Raw genomic sequence first — 19,779 nt, forward strand, 5'->3', positions numbered from 1 at the left:
AAGATCAAAATGGTTCCTCTTTGAAGAATGTGGACTTTTTTTTTGGTGCTAATAAACCAAGAATATTATTAAAACAAAGTAAAAGCAACATTCTTCTTCCGGACAAAGAAGATACGAATTACAACAAATAGAAAACCTACGAACCATTGCAAATTTAGTGTAGACAATGAGTTGCAGAGTTAAGCTCTCTCCTTACCTAGTTAAAATTACAACTTTTCTCTTAAAAAAAAATTACAATTAACCAAAAATTTGTTAAAGTCTACAACATCACAAATCATAGATTGGATAGGTCAAGTAGTGGTGAAGCAACCTTCTTTAATAGCATCAACATGTGTAAATAGTGTAAAAAACTAAAAATCACAATAACTTAAAACCTCATAATTTTTTATTGGATAAATTGCAAATTACACCCTTGAAGTTTGGGGTTGATTAGATTTTACACCCTAAAGTTGGTTCTGTTAACAATTCACCTCTCACAGTTAGTTTTTTACTGTTAAGTGACACGTCATCATGCTGATGTGTTTTATTTTTGCCAAATCAGCTTCAAAACTACTTCATTAATAGCTGGCACAATCAAACTAGTCGTTTCAAACCTAAACTTAAAACACAAATTGTAGCTTGGCCAAACTTTAAAATTAAAAACAAAAACCACAAAGAAGGCAGACCTCATACCTCCCTAACCTAAACCCCACGAACCCAGGCCTCTCTAGCCCAAACCCATTAGCTCGTCTCATGACCCTTGGCAGGTGGTGAAGGCTCTAGGCTCACCTCAGACCACCATATGTTTAATTTGTGCTCACAAAGGGGCTATTCCGTCAAATCAAAATTCATGAACTGTGAATGGAGTTGATCTATGAGTATGTTCATTGAATTTATGAAAATGCTTAAAAAAATGTTGGGAATCTGGAGATCTTTGTGCTATACTTGACCAGTAGTGACAAAATAAGGAATGCTTTTATGCTTGCACACACAGCCTTGCTTCGTAGTTCGCGCTCGCCAATTACAACAACGAGCCCTTTTTTTATAGCTCGGTTCGAAGTTTCAACAAAAGCCAAACCCAACTCTCATTTCATTGGTGCATGGAATAAAAAGCAAGGGGATCAAGGTTTTCAATCATAGACTCATAATACCAAGTAAATATACCCTAGAATCCCATTTTTGGATGATATAGTTTCATCACTGTATAAAAGCTAACCAACAAAGGTGGAGGTCATTTTTGTTTGTGGCCTAGTGATTTCGTGAATGAAGATCTTGCACGCACAACCTCGTTTGTAACCTGCCTTAAGCTACAGTTTTTGTTTTAAGTTTAGGCCTGAAATGACGTAGTTTTGATTATGCCAACTATTCACTTAGTTATCAATAAAATGACATAGTTTTGAGGTTAATTTGGCAAAGATAAAATACACCAGTATGATGATATGTCACTTAACACCAAAAACTAACTGTGGGGGTGAATTGCTAACGAAACTAAATTTCAGGGTGTAAAATCAAGTTTTTGGAACTTTGAGGTGTAAATTCCAATCAATCCTAAACTTCAGGGGTGAAATTTGTAATTTATCTTTTTTTTTAAATTTAATTTAGGGGTTTAAATTGACAATATTTTAAAATTTTAAAGATTCAAATTGAATTTTTAAAAATTATAGAGTTTAATTTGTACAGGCTTTAATTTAACACCTCTTGGAATTATATGATCTAATTTAAAAGCAGAAAGTAAAGAGGGGAAAAATGTAATTTGCAAAAAAAAAAAAATCCACTTCCCACGTGTGAGAAAGCATAAACTCAAATCCCGCCAACCTTCTTTTCCACTTCCCCTTCAACTTCAAATCCCAAATCCCAATTACCACGTCGGAAAACTTTTTCCCAGTCTCCCACGGATTCACCGATCATCTCACAAATGAACATCATAATTCCAGTGATAAAAATACCCAAGCTTTGGTTACCTTAGCTTCAAAATCCTTTAGGGCTTTTGGGTAATTTTTAATTTCAGCAATGAATTTGGGCGATCTTCACAAGGTTTGGGAAACCAAAGCCCTGAAAAAGCCTGGACAAGACGAGGCGAAGAAGATGCTTGAGAAAATAGCCAAGCAGGTCCAACCCATTATGCGCAAGCACAAATGGAGGGTCAAGGTCCTCTCTGAGTTCTGGTATTCTCTTCTACTTTTCCGTTTGTTTCCCGAGAAAATTGTAGCAAAAAGTGATGGGGAAGTAATGAAAAATTGGAAATTTTTAATTCTTATGCAAACCCCATATGTTTAAAAAAAAAAAGAAGATAGACTTTTTATTGATTTCATGTAAAATTGGAAATTTATGATGTTTATTCAAACCCCATATGTTATAACTTTCAAAGTTGCTTTTTTTTTTTTCTTGAATGTTGTTATTAGGCTATTAGACAAAGATTTTGTTAGATTATTATTTTTTTGAATGTTGTTTTGTTAAATTTATGATATTTATTCAAATCCAATTATGTTGTAACATTCAAATATGGTTTTAAAAAAAAAAAATGTAATAGGCTATTAGACAAATATTTTAGGTTATTGATATTGAATATTCCATTATTTTTTATGAGAGAGAGAGAGAGAGAGAGAGAGAGAGAGAGAGAGAGTACTGTGTGTTTGATATCATTTGCTTTTTTTGGTTTTTTTTTTTCTTTGAAGAGAGATTTAGATTTTAGTTTTTACCAAGCCAAATGGTTGCATTGGGATAAATTAAGTGAATCATTTTATATCATTCCTGCATTAAACAAGGATATGACTGATACTCAATTGTAAACTTGTTTTTTATTTTCACTTTGTTAAAAAATTTTCATTGCCCAAGTTGAATATTTATTGATTTTTAATATGTTGTCTTAAGCTCCCATGCACATTCCACTATTGTTAGTACTCTACAATTTTGTTTTGTTAAATTTATTGGTAGTCAAATGAGGCACATAAGTTTGGATTTTTTTTTTCTTCTTCATCTTGGTCTAAGTTTATATTGTTTTGTGTTCCATATTGAATGATAATTATAAATAAACAAAACTGGCAGTCCAAAAAATCCAGCTCTTCTGGGGTTGAATGTGGGAGGTGGGGTGCATGTGAAGCTGAGGCTTAGAAGGCCAAACAGGGACTGGGATTTCTTCCCTTTTGATCAAGTTCTTGATACTATGCTTCATGAGCTTTGCCATAATGCCCATGGTCCTCACAATGCCACCTTCTACAAGCTGTGGGATGAACTTAGAAAGGTCTTTCTAATTCTCCTTTCATTTTATTACAATTATCATTCAATTTTTCATTTCTTATAAGAGGATTAAAAAAAAAAAGAATCTGAAATGCATTTCATGCGTCTTAAGCAACCAAATATTTTTCTTGTATGTATCTATAGCTGTTAAATATTTGAGTGGATGATCATGTGTCCAATTCCAATTGATGATCAATTCATATAAGCAAATGTACAGAGTCCTGAAATTTTTTGAAGATTTTTCCTTTTTGATGGGTTAATATAATTAATGCAGTAAGAAAAGAAGTGTTATAGTTGGATTGTTAATTATGATATATCCACTCTATCTGAGTTCTACTTTGTTAGCCGCTCAAGTAATTCTTTTTCTTTTTTCTCTGCTTTTATAAAAAAATCAAGCACTTCTTTTCTTACAAAAACTATGCTGGATCAGTTGTTTGGTACTGCAATATGTACCATATATATTTCACTGATTTTCACAGTTGCACACTCCATTTGGATAACATTTTTTTGGATCTTATGTTTGCTTTCATGCAATTTGGAGTGGAAAAAAACTTGGATTGGAATTAGGGAATTTCAAAGAATTATAGTTATTTGTCAATTTCTTTTAGTAATTTTACTATGTGGATTTGAGTTGCGGACGTCCTAAACCCTGTTTTCCAGCTTTGAAATCTCTTTTTAAAGAAAACTATGTAGAAAGCAGGTTTTCAGTTGCATAATTTGCAGCTTCTGTGTCTCTCTTGTTTGTTTTATTGTGCTTGATGCCTTTGATTATGTACAGGAATGTGAGGAGCTGATGACCAAGGGTATAACTGGCACAGGTGACGGGTTTGATCTTCCTGGGAGGCGGTTGGGTGGTTTCTCCCGTCAACCTCCTCTTTCGTCTCTCCGCAAAACTGCACTAGCAGCTGCAGAAAAGAGAGTGCATTTGGAATCTCTCTTGCCTTCTGGACCAAAGCGTCTTGGTGGTGATAGCACCATTATGGTTGCACTTAGTCCAATACAAGCTGCTGCAATGGCTGCAGAAAGAAGATTACAGGATGATATCTGGTGTGGTTCTCAGTCTTGTGAAGCTTCTGGGGATGAAGAAAGTAGCTCTGATATCTTGCAGGACCATGTACATATGGAGAAAAGTGCTGCAGGAGGTTCAGGGCTAGATGGTGGTTCAAGGTCACGTGCTGCAGATGCAGCAGTATCTCGAAAAAGAAGTCGGGAATCAGATCAAAGTTCATTTGGTCAATCTTCCAATGATCATATGGAATCCGATTTTATTGATTTATCTATGGATGCTTCAACCTCTAGGTCCATGCTTGATCATGACAATATATCAAAAAAAAGAATTGGTAATTCAGATAACACTTCATTTTCTCAGTCTACTTGTCGGCCTGAACCTGATTTCGTGGATTTGTCCTGTCCTTCATCTTCCGAGCCAGTGCATAGTCGTGATACAATGTGTGATAGAACACTGAACTCAGAGGAACCTGCTATGTGGGAGTGTGGAACATGCACTTTATTGAATCCAGTAAGTGCTTCAATGCATAATATTATTTTATATATTCAGTTTTTAATGGAAGGGATATTTTTCTGTATATGTCCTTTTGGATATGTAATGAGTACGGTTGCTTCAAAGTTCACCTATGCAGACCAAGTTTTGTAGCATAAGCAGAGAAAAATTGGTTTCGCTTGTACTTCACTTAGAAGAAGTTTATTATGAAATGGTCATGTAAATTATCTTACTGTGATTAACATACCGTTTTGCCGATGAACTCTACCTCAACCGGCACTCTCTCCCCTAGGGTCAGGTCATGGATTCAAGATCCACTGGATGCATGTGTAGCTGACCAATAAAAAAAAAATTGTTTGATAAGTGCCTGGTTTTTTGTTTTCTCTTCTGACTTATGCATAATAGCAAGCATTTCATCTCTCTCTCTCTCTCTCTAACTGGGAATTGCTCACAGAACTAGAAGGTCCTTTCCATTGTCAAACCTATGAACATTTCATAATAAATTTTATGCCATGGAAAGCAATCTAGAGATTGTGAAAAGGTAGTGGTCATTAGTTAGATGATAAAGACTTGCTTGAGTTTGTACTTACTCTCAGTTTCTTATGCTCCACTTTATCCTATTCTACGGTCATTATATATAAATTTTACTTGCCTGCACTCCTACTATAATACTCATGAGTGTGTTGCATGTGAATGGTGGTGTATTACTGCAGCCGCTGGCTCTAGTATGTGAGGTTTGTAGCACACAAAAGCCAAAAGATGCTGGTATCAAGTACACAATCTGGTCCTGTAAATTTTGTACGTTGGAAAACAGTGTGAAGTTGGAGAAATGCTCTGCGTGTGATCAGTGGAGATACTCACATGGACCACCAGTGTCCATCAATTCATTTCCAAGAACCTAATCTCAGCACTTGAGAGGTACCATTTAATCGGCCAATGATCTCCCATGTATCTTTTGACTCTTAAAAGTTATTGGATATACAGTAACTTTACCAATTTACTTTTTGGTTAAGTTGTCATGGACATTCTCTTGGAATGAGATCTATAAAATTCTTAATCAAATTTTTTGTTCACACCCATGTTCATGTTCTAGTTTTTAATTTATACACATCTGTTTAGAGATAGCAAATGCATTAGTGACATATATTCAGTGATTGAATATACTAAAGAATGGGCAACTTAAGTGAATATGTATGGATAAACAGGCGTATGCACTTACCTGATATAAGAGTATTTGCATCAGTAAATTTTTTGTCTATTTTAGCATAAGAACCCACTTTTTTTTATTTTACACAGTCACTTTTACAAAACACCCAATCAAATTATCTATTATACACTCCATTTGATTTAAATATTATTCGTTTATTATCATTTTTACTTTATACTTTATGACTATTCTCTTCACGTTCATTCTCATCTTTTCCTCAAAAAAGTGAAAAGTTTTCTCTCATCTCTCAGCTCTCTTCTCTCTTCACTGTCACAAAGCCAAACCTCCATGGCCATGGCCGGATCTCACCTAACTACCACAAAGGCCGAAACCCACATAGATTAAATCCCTTCTCTTTCTAGCTCTCTAAACCCAAATTCCACCTAACCTAGACCACCATGGGTTCAGCCAATCAACCATAGGAAACAAAAGGCTTTTAACTTTGGGTTCTCTCTTGGGTTTGGGGACTAGGTGATTTTCTTTGGTTTTTGGTGTTTTGAGTTGTGGTTGTAGTTTGATTTGGGTTTTGGGGTTTAAGAAAGGGGGGATTTTTGGCCTGGGTGTGGTGGCTGGACAGTGGTGGGACTGGCTTTGTCTTGTTTAGAGGAAGAGAGAGAGAGAGAGAGAGAGTGAGTGAGTGAGTGAGTGAGAGTGAGATGGAGATGGAGATGAAGATGGTGAAAGAAGAGATTTTGGAGAAAAGAGAAGGAGAGGTTTGATGAGTAGGTGAGAGAAAAAAACAAGAAAAAATTACTTACACAGCTATTGTAATTGTATATATTTACACGATTACTGTAGCAAATGTATATAGTTACAAACTTATACACCCGTTGATGCGGGTAGTATTTTGTGGAAAATGTGTAAATTTGACCACTTTTTGTATTATACACACACTTGGTGTGATTGCTCTTGTGGAGCTTATTAAAGTAAATATGTAAGTGATTGCAAGATCATAGGAAATAAGAGATATAGAGAGATCGTACCATTGGCATGTGCACTTGTACATGCATATGAAACCATTGGCATGTGCTGAAGCCTTCTCTTGACTAAATGGCTATTTGACTAAAAACACAAACACAGCTTTATAATCTTTTATTCTTAATTCTACCGGAGTTATTATGAAAGCATGAAAGGGGCAAATAGACTGCTATCACTCATTTGGAACCTTTTTGGCATGCAAAAGAAGAAAAGGCCTAGGCGCCTAGCTACTAATAATTAAATTAAATAAATAAGAGGTCCTAGTTCTACTATATGCTTCTGCTGCTCAAAAATCTCTTGAACTTTCTCAGAAGCATTGCATCATTGGTCGATTAGTTTTGCTTTTTCTCAATTATGGCACGAGGCAAGTAGACTCGATACTGAATGTTAGATGGCTGAGGCTTGAATCCTGGACAAACTGCCTCTATAGAGACAGCACCAGGACACTTATTGGGCAGTGATAGTAATTTCTATGGTGGTTTATTTATTAAGACAACCTAAATTCGAGGTAACTACAAAGGCAAGCTGGTAGTCCATGGTGGAAGACCTCCGAGAATTTCTGTCTACATAATTGTGATGGTGAAGTTTCTATCCCCGTTACATATTTGAAGCAGGGAATAAAGTTAAGGTTTTGTCATTTGCTATCGGTTATAGCTCTTGAATGGACAATGCTTAAATATATGAGGTAGAATATGGAAGAAACTTGACAACAGTGGCAAGAATTTAAACTGTGGATAAGTTGGGCTCCTAGTTTTCCTAACAATGAGAACGCTTGTTGAGGCACTTGGGTACACCAATTCTCAATTACCAAGTCAATATAAATCTATATCGAAGAAAAATCTGTCTCCAATCAGGCAATTACCCAGTCAATATAAGTCTAATTTTAAAAAGAAAGAAAAAAGAATTAGATGGATCAATCTAATCCTGTATTTAAGTGGGGCTTATAAGTTCACATCCGATGTTGGAAGTTCTATGGTTGAGAGAAGATTTAAACTATAAATGTCTTTGTTTAGAAATATTAGAACGTGCTAGATGAACTATAAGATTCTTGGCAGTACATGTCCTTCTAATATTTAGTTTCAAACATATTTTTCTTTTTCCTCTTAACTCATAAAATTTGAATATTAATTTCTTTTTTTGTATGAGCTTCAAACACAAAAACAATAAGTCTATGGACAACTCTTTTTGCAATTGTTCATATTGTAATTGGGCAATTGTAATGGGCACATAACAAAAGTGGTGTTGGTCCAATTACAATAACTCATGTCATCAGTTGTAAAAAATGTTAACAGATAAGAAATTCTAAAGGTACCATTAATTAATATTACTAACATGTAAGTTGTGCCATATCAACAATATAATAAATTAATTTCTTAATTTCTTCTTTGTTTTGTTTAATAATTGATGATATACTAGTTTATAATGTTTATGCTGTAATATCTGTAGTATTGTTAGCATCTCTCAACAAAAAAAAAGTTATAATGTTCTATTAATTTAGTTTAAAAAAGAAAAACCGAAAATTACATTACAAGTATGGAAGTAATTCGAGGGATCTCTTTGAAGCTTGAACCAAGAAATCCACTTGGGTGAAAACTCCCTTGTGGCTCCTTTGATTAATATGATTTTTTAGCAAATAACAAGAGGCATACAAGTATAGGTGAATTTATAAAGTTGACTTAATTGTCCCAATGATGAAAAGGATAAGGAAAACATTCAAATTGTCAATGTTTTCTTTTTGGGTATCAAAGAAGCATTAATAATTACAGAAAGGCTAAATCATCACAACTATATAATCCTATTCGGCCAGAGCATTTGTTACTTCAAAATTCAATTGGTTAGTGTTTAGTGCTTTGTCTAAGTAACCACCACTACAGTCTAATGGCATAAGATTTACTCAAACAAGTTATCCATTTCACTCACCTACTGTCATGTCGGCATTAAAATTTTCAATAATGTCATTGATTATTGATCATTGGATGTTATAACTTATAATAAAACCGGTGGAGTGTTGTATATATGTTATCTATAATCACACCAACTACATTGTGCCACATCTTGATCTAATGTTGTTGGATATATTTGCTCATATCCTTACCTGGCTCTTAACTACTGGTTCTATGAGAATAGTGTTGGTTTATCATTGGAAACTTCTGGTCATGTTCTTACTTGAGAAGATTTTCTTTTCGTCTTTGGAAATAACACATTGAGTGGGACAAGTTGGAAAATTTTAACTTATTTGCAATTTTAATTTATTTTTGCTATTATTTATGAGTCCTGTTACATTTTTAGTATTATTCATTAGTTCCACTGTATTATTCAATTAACTTTTTCTTTATTTATAGTACTTTTAGTAAAAAAATTTCAATTTTAACTAAATAAACTATTTCCAAACGGACACTAAATCATCCAGAGACAGAGGAAGGAATGGATACAATTTTTACCTCATCAATGTGAATATAAAATTACTTCAAAGTCAATGAAAATAAGGGGGCAAATTAAACTTTTTTTTTTTATCTCCTCATTTTACATTTTGCCTCTGAATTATCCAAAAAGCAACATTGATCCCACAAAATTATAAATTTGTAACACTTAACCCCTTTGCCATCTATTTTGGGGTTAAGTCTAACAAAATTTAGTATTAAAAGACTAATTTATTCTTCTCTCCAAAACAGATCATAGATAATAAATTAGTTTTTTAATATTATATTTCATTAGACTTAACTGAGAAAGTAACAGTAACAGACTGACAAGAGAGATTAAAGTGTTACACAGGTTTTAGTTTACAGGGCAATCATTAGAGAGCAAATGTAAAATGAGGTAAAATTTAGAGTGAAAAAGTATAATTTTTCAAATCCAAAAAAAACTTTTTTAAAACATATTTTAGTGGGGTTCTTGGTAAATAGACGCTACTAGAACTCAGCTACTGAATTGGATAAGGGAAATTTTACACACATCTTGCAAGTGGTTGTAGTTAGCCAGCAATGTGGACCATCAGTTCGCATTTTTCTGACCCTACGAGGTACCCTATATACGATTAACTTTGTGGGACAATACTATGTTGTTGTTGTTGTTGTTGTTGTGTGTGGACAATTATAATCTGTAATAAATTTTCACAGTACCTTCAGTACGTAAAGCTTACAACTCACTTTACAAATACCCTTTTCTTTCTTTGATAAAAGTCCATGCGTAGATAGTAAAGAATTTTCATGATTTTAGTAACACTGTCTGACTTAGTTGAAACTTATTATTTTTGAAACCCATTTCTCACTGGTTAAAAAAATGTGAGTAGACAAAAATATAGCTACTAGATCAGTTGAATTTCTAGTAGAACCGATATAGTTGACCATGTGAAAGATTGTCGAGTCATGTGGTTTAAACCGAGTGTGAGAATCGAATATACCCTCTTTAAAAAAAACAAAGGACATTTGCTTCATCTGTAATGCATGTATTATATACAATATGTATTAGGTTAAATTGTAGTTGGAAATAGTAAAACATCTGCTTTTTGCCATATGACATTAAAAAAAACGTGTGCAGCCCGGGAAAGTAGTTTCTTGAATAAACAAAAATTCTTAGGCTATCTAATAAACCACAACTCTTATCCCAACTATCCATATAACAAAATATGAGTGGTTAAAAAAAGAGTAAATTTATGTAAAAGTAATAATATATAGCCAGTTACAATTTATCATGCAAAATACAATTGTAACTTTTTATATAGTATTAGAATTATTCTTTGATTAACTAGAAAGTTCTTGTAATTTTTAACTCAAAGAATCCTAGATTTTAATAAGTTAATTGGCAAATTGTAAAGTCTTTTACCATTAAATTGGAGACTTGAAATCAAATCTTAAAGAAATTTTTCAGTGTCACTATGTCAGTAATCCATATGATCAATCTTCGTAAAATCCATTCTATACATTTAAATTATATTGTATTTATTAAAAAATATTTTTTTAATCAATTAAGGATTTGCAAAGATTCTTCTAGGTTTATAAAACCTTTTTCCCACCTGCTGGCAACCTTTTTGGTGTGCCTGACCCGAGTCCCTGACTGCCAGTTTAGATGAGACCAATAAAACAGGGGGTATTTTATAAATAATTTCTTTGTTTGTCTATTTTTGCCAAAACTATGAGTTTAAAATTTGACAATGAATACTGACCGTAAATATAAAAAGGAAGCAGATAAGTTCTGTTGATAGCTCCTAAGCCTTCAACCACAAAGCCACGATCAAAAATACCTTACACGCACAAAGTAAACGAGAATTTGTTTATTTATTTTGTTTAATTTTTCAAAGCCAAGTTTACTTTAGTTTCAAAAGGGGGGGGGGGGGGGGGAAAACAAATGTAATCTTTTCCAAATTTAACTCCATATATGCAAGTAAGTATGAATTAAATAGAATTCACTTTTATAAAAATAATAATAAATTGAATTTGTGAAAGCTACTAAACAGAAAGTATACAACACATCCCAAAAATGTATGATATAAGTTTGTTTTGATGTGTTCTTGTGTAGCCTTTAACAAATGAAAACTTGTTTTTATTCCTAATGATTGGTTACCTTGAATAATTTTTATAGGTGAAATATATAATTAGTACATAAAATTTGGATTAGGTTCTTATTTTAGTTGCAAAAATTTGAGATTCCTTTAAAGAAATATCATCCTAGGACCAAAGTAATAATTATAATACAAACTATGAAAGGACTAATCCTAGGACCAAAAACTTTCAAATTCAAGAATTAAAATAGAACTTGAACCAAATGCTAAATTTTACCTCTTTTAAAATTTAAATTTAATATTAAATTGAAAGTTGTTTTGAGCCCCCATGCCTGCAATTTTATGTAAAAAAAAAAAAAAATTCTAGGCAACAGACTCCTGTGAACCAGTTGGATGAATTAGCTTGATCTCCAGTTTCTAATTAAGCCAAGAAATCTAATAGAATCATTTATTCTTTCCAAATTATACTTAGATTTATAAATATATTCTCAAGTGTATTCATTATTACTTTAATGTGGTTTTCTACAAATAAATAATAAGAAATAATATGAACCAAATTAAGTCAAATATCCTAAAATAATAATATAACATTCACACATACAACACATATAAAATTATTGTAATTTTTATAGTTTATCAAAGTGTCATCTCTCTCTAAGAAAAATGTCATGCTGTCATGCATTGTTAGTCAAAATATTTATTTTCTTAAACGACTTGAAAATTCTGAATAGGAAATAAAAAATATAAATAAAAAAAGTGATCAACAGAGGTGCATATAACCATAATATATATATATATATATATATATATATATATATATATTAAATTGAACCTATTGCATAAATACTTTATCATAAAATATAATATTCTCAATTTATGGGTATATAACTACCCACATTTTTTAAAGGCCAAAACAAAATATGAAACTGCTTAAGAATCTCATAGGATTTATGGGAATTATACAACATTATTTAGAATCAAATAAATTTAACTAGTTTATAACTTTGAATATGCATGAGTGCAAAATATGGCTTTCTCTATCTTTTAATTTAGAGTGTAATTAGAAAATTTGATTTCTTAATTGAGCTTCCACTTTAATATATTATATATGATATATGAACAATTATTAATTAGTGTAATACATGGGAAAGTTTAACCAAATATGAATTTCTCTGTCTTTTATTTATTTTTATCTAAATAAGAAATTTAATAATTATAGTAGCTATTAATAGATTTTTATTATGGTTATATTTGTATAAAAAACTGATTAGTAAATAATTTTTAAAAATATGATTACAAAAGATTCTAAAGGAGATACAAAAAAATAGATTTACAAAAATATACAAATTTTTTTAAAATCAATTAAAATATATATTAAAATAATAATGTGTAAAATTATGAGCCGTCTAAAATTTATATGACAATATTTTTTGAAAAAATATAGCACGATATTATAAAGTCAACCACAAACCAAATTGCTTCGAATTTATATAATATAATTTATAGTTTTGAAACCATTTAAACCCTCTGAACCACATGATTTAAAATATAAATTTATTTTTCTTCAAAAAATTTAGCAACAAAATATTTATTGCATTAAATGGGTCATGGATCCAAATGAAGAATTATTAGATATTGCACGTCATCTTGTATGAAAGACAAATTCCATCAATTAATTTATGAATAAAAATGTAAGTATTTAGCCCCTTTTGTCAATAAGTAATCAATTTTACTAAAAATTTTGTAACTGAATTGACATCTCTTTATATATCAAATACATAAGGTTTAGAAAAAAATATTTGAGTTGAGAAATTAACAATATATAGTAATTATTTTTTTAAAAAAATATCAATTTTATCTATACTACTATTTAAGGGGTATCTTCTATTTGAAATTCTCATTTTTTTGGTTAAAAAATGCCTCTACAGTCCTATATTTAAGTAGAGACAAAATTAAAAATACAATTCTAACTCCCACTAAAATATTGCCTAAAAAATAGGGTCACTCTTTTGTTGAGTTTTAATTACTTTATTTATTTATAAATTAGATTCTCAAAATAAAAATTATATAAAAAAAATAAAGACACAAGTTTTTTTTTCTTCCAATTTCTTTTCTTCTAAATTCTAATTTATCTCTTTTTTTTTGTTTCCTTTCTTCTAAATTCTAATCTCACTTTTTTTTTTTTGTGGGTTTTTGGTTTTTTTTTTTTCAAATCTCTTCTTCTTTATTTTTGAATCATTAAAAAAATGTAATTTTTAATGTACTCTCTCTTTTCTTATTTATTTATTTATATTGGTGTTTAAATTATTTTCTCTTCACATTTGTTTGTACTATTTTTTTGCTTTTAAATTCTAATGAATGTATTTTTTATGTTTAAAATAAAAATTATTATGTGTGTGATTTAATTTTATAGAAAAAAAAAAGTCTCAAATTAAGATGAATAAAAAATTATAATACTAAACCCAACAAATCTTTAGTGTATGTACAAAATGCGTATGACGAGGCTAAAGCTTTTTGAGCAAAGTTATTATTATGATTTTTAAACAACGCTTAATCCTAGGTCCCCTTTACTTAAAAAAAAAAAAACAAAAACTATTTACAAATTGTTGTTTACCCTTTCTTCTTCTACCAGTCCCCTGTTCTTCTCTCACCTCATTAGCTCAGCTGCATGGGATGCACATTACCAAGGCTCTGCAACTCTCACACTTTCCATGTCCAAGCCCTTTTTTAAGGTATATTGCCCTTTCTTCATCTCTTACCTCATCTTCTCCTCTATCTCTTCTCTTCCTTTGCTCCTCCTTGTACTCAACAAAACAGGTACAAGACCTTTTGTACAGCCCTCCTCTTTCTTGAAATTTTCAACATCACTATCACCAGGTTCTTTTCAAGCATCAAAACTTTGAAAATCCATCTTTTGGTGCTGAAAGTTTCACTCTTGAGGTCTAAATTGAGATGCCCATTTCATATTTTTGGTGATTCTCTTGGCAAAAGCAGCCAAAGCCACATCTTTGTGCCTCTTGGGGGGGTTTTCAAGCCCTGACCCTCTTTTTTCTGACTTTGAGGTTCCTGATCTGCTGCTTGTAAACCTTCAAAGTACTTGTCTTTGGGGTTCTGGTCAACTTTGACAAAAACCCACTTCTGGTTTGTTAGAATCCTTCTCTGTGGTGCTTCCTAGGGTTTATCAGATTGGGGCATATGTTTTTCAAAATTTGTGCTTTAATGGTAGAACCTTTGTGAATTGTTGCAACTAGCAAGGGTATTGATTCTGAAGGCAACTGAATCATCTGGGTTTGTTGTGTTGAGCCGTGTCCCACTTGCTTGGGGCATCTTCAGCTTTGTACTTGGGACTCTTTGATCTGCTTTTTGATTTTCAAATTGTGGGCTTTTTGCAAGTTCTGGTGAGTTTGATGAAATACCCTGTATTTCTTTGCTACAGTAGTTGAGGTTTTAGCAGATAGAACATGAATTTTCCTAGGGTTAATGGCACCAGAGTTATAAATAATTGCAAGATTGTAGCTTTGTCTGAAAACGTGCTCTCTTTGGTTAGGTTTGATCTTGTATTGTGGTACTTCAGCTATGTAATTTGATCAAGTGGGTTTTTGGTGTCCTGTACTCCTGTATAGTCATAGCTGTTTTCTCCCACTTTTGAGAGCAAGATGACTGGAAATAGTCACTGTTTTGTGGAGTGGAAAGAGCAATTTGTGTCACAGGAGCGTGGCAACCGAGTGGTTCACTATTTCCTGAAAGATTCCACTGGGGAATCCATCCGTGCCGTTGTGGGAACTGAGAGAAGTGTTAGGCACATGTTCTATGTTGTTGCTGAGGAGTTTTTGCAGGCTTATGGGAAGGAAAGTTCCATCCATGCTGGTTATAAATGGCGGTCGAGGAGAGAGGTTGTGGACTGGCTTACTTCTATGCTATCGAAGCAGAATGTACATGGAGATCGGTCTGGTATGTGTTCCCCCTTTTGGTTATTTGGTTTTCCCATACTTTCTTACCAGTTATTTCTGTAGATTTACATGGGTAATTGGAAACATTACATGAGTTGCACTGAATACATGGGAATGGTGAAGAGATTTAATAAGGCTAAGGGATAATCTATTATGTATTTTTCATTGAGGTCCCATGAAAATTTGATATAACTAATGTTAGGTTTTTGCTATACAGCTTATTAGATGTTAGTCACTGACGGCATGGAAAGTTTAGTGTGTCATAAAATGGGCAAGAATTTCCAAGGCTTCAATCAAAATTTGGTGTCTTTTACAGTCCTTCATGTTAGAAATGACTTGTTATCTCTTTGCTGTCTACTATGCCTTGTGTTTTGTGGATCATCCCATAAATATAACTTGGTGTCCCTCCATATGTTTCAAAATGATTTTTGCTCTTTTTTTGGGTAATATAAGTAATTTATCTTGCTTAAGTCATTGATACATGACATTGTCTTTTGTCCCATTGATGCAACTCATTGAGGCCAAGATTGAAGTTCATTATATTCTAGTTGTTAAAATCTGTGTTTTGGATAGGCTGCACCACTTCCACCCTTCAGCCTTTTATATGTAATACAAATGCGATAGAACTATATTCAATTAAGATTCTTTAAACTGAACTTGGTAGAATCCGTCACAATGTACAAGAAATCCTATGTTTGGAAGTTTATGTGCTTATCCTTCTGTATTCTGAAATTAGATAGCGTTGTACATGGTTTTTATTAAAAGAAATTTTAGTATATTTTGGTCATCAGATGTGGAGCTTGGACATATTAGTTCAGGCAAGGAACAGATAGTGGTATTAGATTTAATTTGTAACAGGAATACAAGTGAAACATCAATCAAGTTGGAGCATTAAGAGCTCTTACTTCTGTGTAGGAGATTTTTGCTTTTTATTCTTAATATTAGAATTTTAAGGTGGTAATATTATTTTATATTTGTATAGATAAGCTTCATTAGTAGTAGATTAGTCTTCAGTTTTTAGTTTTATTTTATTATTTAAATTTATTCTATTAGCAATCAAGAAGTTGGAATGTTTTCTCTGGGACATTTACATAGTCTATACCATTTGTCAATTACAGAATCACCAAAACATGACTCAATACAACCTTTAGGGTCTTCTGAATCTCTAATGAATGGAGTGAACATTCTGCGGACTCAAGTACCAGATGATACGGTATTATTATTATTATTTTTGTTGTTGTTGTTATGTAATTGTTGTTCCTAACCAAAACTCACAATATTTCTGACACCTGTGTATCAGGGCCGACTTGCAAGGAGTTTCAAGGGACACCATTCAGACATTGTTTGGTCAGGTGTTGCCTGGAAATGTGGTAAACAGCTCAAGCATTACCCAGCATTTTGCAGGAATGGGATTACAATAGCAGTAAGCATCCGCTAGTTAATTTTAAAGTGAATGCATGATATAGGGTGTTTTAAATGTTGAGTGCATGAGGTGTTAAGGCATGGGCCGAATTGCATAAACTTTCACATGTAATTTATAGAAAATTGCATTTTCAATTCTCAGAGTAAATTAATAGAACAAGAACCTGCCGCAGTGAAAGAAAATTGATTTTAAAGTCACAACCCTGTAACAGAGATTTTAATTTTCTCTTGATATTTTACACGCCTCATATGTTTCATAGCAAGCAGTGCACATTTCATCCAAGCATGGCATCTTTATGCATGTCCTTTCGGGATTTGGGACAAGTATTCTTTATAAGTTTTTGAGACTTGCGTTGTGGAGTGCCTTTTGATGGAAAGATCACTTGATTTCTAATGATGATGTCAGTTGCTCTGACAGTTTTTCATCTTTTCTGATTTTTAGATTCAATCCTTTGTCCTTGTCATGGCGAAGGGAGAAAATCACTATCTTGCTTATCTGGAAGATATGTATGAAGACAAGAGGGGTCAGAAAAAGGTGAAAGTAAGGTGGTTTCACTACAATCAGGAAGTCAAGGGGGTAATTCCTGTACGAAATCCTCACCCAAAAGAAGTTTTCTTCACACCGTATGCACAGGTCATTAGTGCAGAGTGTGTTGATGGACCTGCCACAGTCTTAACTCGTGAACATTATGAAAAATGTGTAGCTTCTTTTCCTCATGCTTTGTTAGCCCGAGTACACCTGTGCTATAGGCAGTTCAGAAGCAACAGAGTGAAGCCCTTTGATCTCAGTAAATTGCGAGGCTATTTTGATCAACCAATTCTCTCTTGTTTGGGTCCTGATCCCTCTGTAAGGCCCGAGTCTATATGCCATAGCTTAAACGGGGAAGAAGAAGAACGGTTAAGCGCAGGTGACGATGTAAAGCTAGGAGCTAAGAGGACCAGAAGTGGTAGAGTTTGTCAAAGGTTTCTGGCTGATAATTTAAGGGTCAGAAATTCTGGTAGAGTTCACCAGATGATGACATATGAACCTTATGAGAATTTAAATTATGGTTTCTCAGGCAGCAGGAGATTGCTTTCTCTAAAGCGCATTGAATGTCCCCCTTGGTATACCTCACCATTTAAGGTTGATGAAAAGATAGAGTTGCTTTGCCAAGATAGTGGCATCAGAGGATGCTGGTTCAGGTGCAATGTCTTGCAGGTATCACGAAAACAGATGAAAGTTCGATATGATGACGTGCAGGATGAAGATGGATGCGGAAATCTTGAGGTATGATCAGTCATTTAAAACTACTCTCTACAATATTTTCCAACTCTGAATAGAGGAGTATAGAATTACAGTTTGCATTTGAATATTTCATTATGCTAAATAAATGATTTATTTCATGGTATAATTTGATAAATAAAACTTCTATGGCAAGTTGACATCATAGCCTTTGAGAATATTATGCTAAATGTCTACCTTAGGTAATGCCACATCTTTTTCAAGTTTCAATTCTGATTAACCATTCACAATCAAATATATTCTCATACTTGTAGTTTATTTCACATTTTAAAGAAAATTCAATAGACCAATAATGAGTTGCAATCTAGCAAAGTCAGCTCTAACATAACTTTATACAAATCTCCTATTTTCTATGACACAAGTCATAAGTATCTCCTAATTTTCTTCTAAAACCAGAGTTCCTATCTTGAAAAGTAGTTAAGATGTTCTCCAATTTGTAGGAATGGATCCCTGCTTTCAAAATGGCCATGCCTGATAAACTTGGCATGAGGCATTCGGGTCGCTTAACAATTAGGCCAGCCCCTCCTAAAGAGCAAGTAGACCTTGACCTTGAGGTTGGGACTGCAGTTGATGCATGGTGGAGTGATGGCTGGTGGGAAGGAGTTGTAACTGGATTGGATAACTCTGGTGATGGTACTACGCAAATTTTCATTCCAGGTATGCTAATTTAGCTTCATGTTTCTTTTATTTTTGCTCTTATATCCTCTCTCTCTCTCTCTTTGTAATGTGACTTACATGGTGGCAGGTGAGAGCTTACTTCTGAATATACACAAAAAGGATCTAAGAAAATCCAAAGATTGGATGGGAGACCAGTGGATTGATATACAGGGAAAGCCTGACATACTCTCAACCATATCTGAAACTATTGGCTCAGACACCAAGCTTGCCACATCCTCAAACCTTGTCCAAGATACAAAATCTGTTTTTTCTGTGTCATATGTTGAAGCTCCTAGCAGTACTAATTTTAATACTGTTGAAGATGAAAAACTCAACTCATCTACATTTGCTTCTGATGGCCTTCCTGAAGATATGGACAGGGTTGATAAGCAGTCCCCATCATTAAATGACGTAAAAACAGAGGTTGATGGTGTTGAGACACTTGGCAGTTGTGATAATGTAGATGATGTCCAAGGTAATGATGATGATGACAAACATGAAAATGATGGTGAGAATGGTGACGAAACTGAGAATTTGGATAATTCTGGGCAGGATTGTGAAGCAGTAGAACTCATGGAAGTGGCATCATAAGATGACCAATAGGAGTTTGTATGCTGCAATTTATGATGGTGATGATGCAAGTAATTTCGGTTAATGTTGAGTGCTTGAGTGGATTGTTTAAATTTGTAAATAGTTACACGGGTGTAGGGAAAGCTCATTGCCATTGGACTTGACTTTGTAGCCTTTGTAGGTGTACAGGTTTGAGGTTTAGGATTTATGATGGCTATCAGTATCCACTGATTGTATTAGATTTAAATTTCTTTGCTTAGAAGCACTCCAAATGAGTCGGATTGACTCTCTTATGTGCTTCTTACTTGTATCAACAAATTTGAAGACTACCATAAAAGTAAGAAAATTACTACTTATTAGTTATGTCTTCTTTTGGACTGCTCCAACCTTTTAATAATAAGCTATTTCATATGTGCTGGAAACACTATTTGCTTTGTGCTCTCATTGTAGCATGTACATGCATTCGCGCCCAAATGTGATATATTCATGGATCTGTGT

The 19,779-nt window shown here is 33.2% G+C and overlaps 2 protein-coding genes across 3 annotated transcripts; both read left to right on the top strand.

Annotated features, from left to right (window-relative positions):
- The first annotated feature begins 1,803 nt into the window (after positions 1–1,803).
- On the top strand, positions 1,804–5,790 carry LOC142638674 (uncharacterized). The gene is made up of 4 exons (XM_075812729.1): positions 1,804–2,144; positions 3,025–3,220; positions 3,995–4,735; positions 5,431–5,790. The coding sequence occupies exons 1-4, from the start codon at positions 1,990–1,992 to the stop codon at positions 5,617–5,619; spliced, it is 1,281 nt and encodes a 426-aa protein (XP_075668844.1). The 5' UTR covers positions 1,804–1,989; the 3' UTR covers positions 5,620–5,790.
- An 8,168-nt stretch (positions 5,791–13,958) lies between these two features.
- Positions 13,959–19,644, top strand: LOC142640555 (uncharacterized). 2 transcript variants are annotated; one of them, XM_075814698.1, is made up of 7 exons: positions 14,661–14,798; positions 14,948–15,351; positions 16,469–16,563; positions 16,651–16,773; positions 17,215–18,039; positions 18,495–18,711; positions 18,800–19,644. In XM_075814698.1, the coding sequence occupies exons 2-7, from the start codon at positions 15,057–15,059 to the stop codon at positions 19,300–19,302; spliced, it is 2,058 nt and encodes a 685-aa protein (XP_075670813.1). In that variant the 5' UTR covers positions 14,661–14,798; positions 14,948–15,056; the 3' UTR covers positions 19,303–19,644. The 2 variants fall into 2 exon arrangements, with proteins under 2 accessions (XP_075670812.1, XP_075670813.1); XM_075814697.1 differs by having other exon boundaries at positions 13,959–15,351.
- Positions 19,645–19,779: the final 135 nt, after the last annotated feature.

Source organism: Castanea sativa, chromosome 6, assembly GCF_040712315.1.
Source record: "Castanea sativa cultivar Marrone di Chiusa Pesio chromosome 6, ASM4071231v1".
Lineage (NCBI taxonomy): Eukaryota > Viridiplantae > Streptophyta > Magnoliopsida > Fagales > Fagaceae > Castanea > Castanea sativa.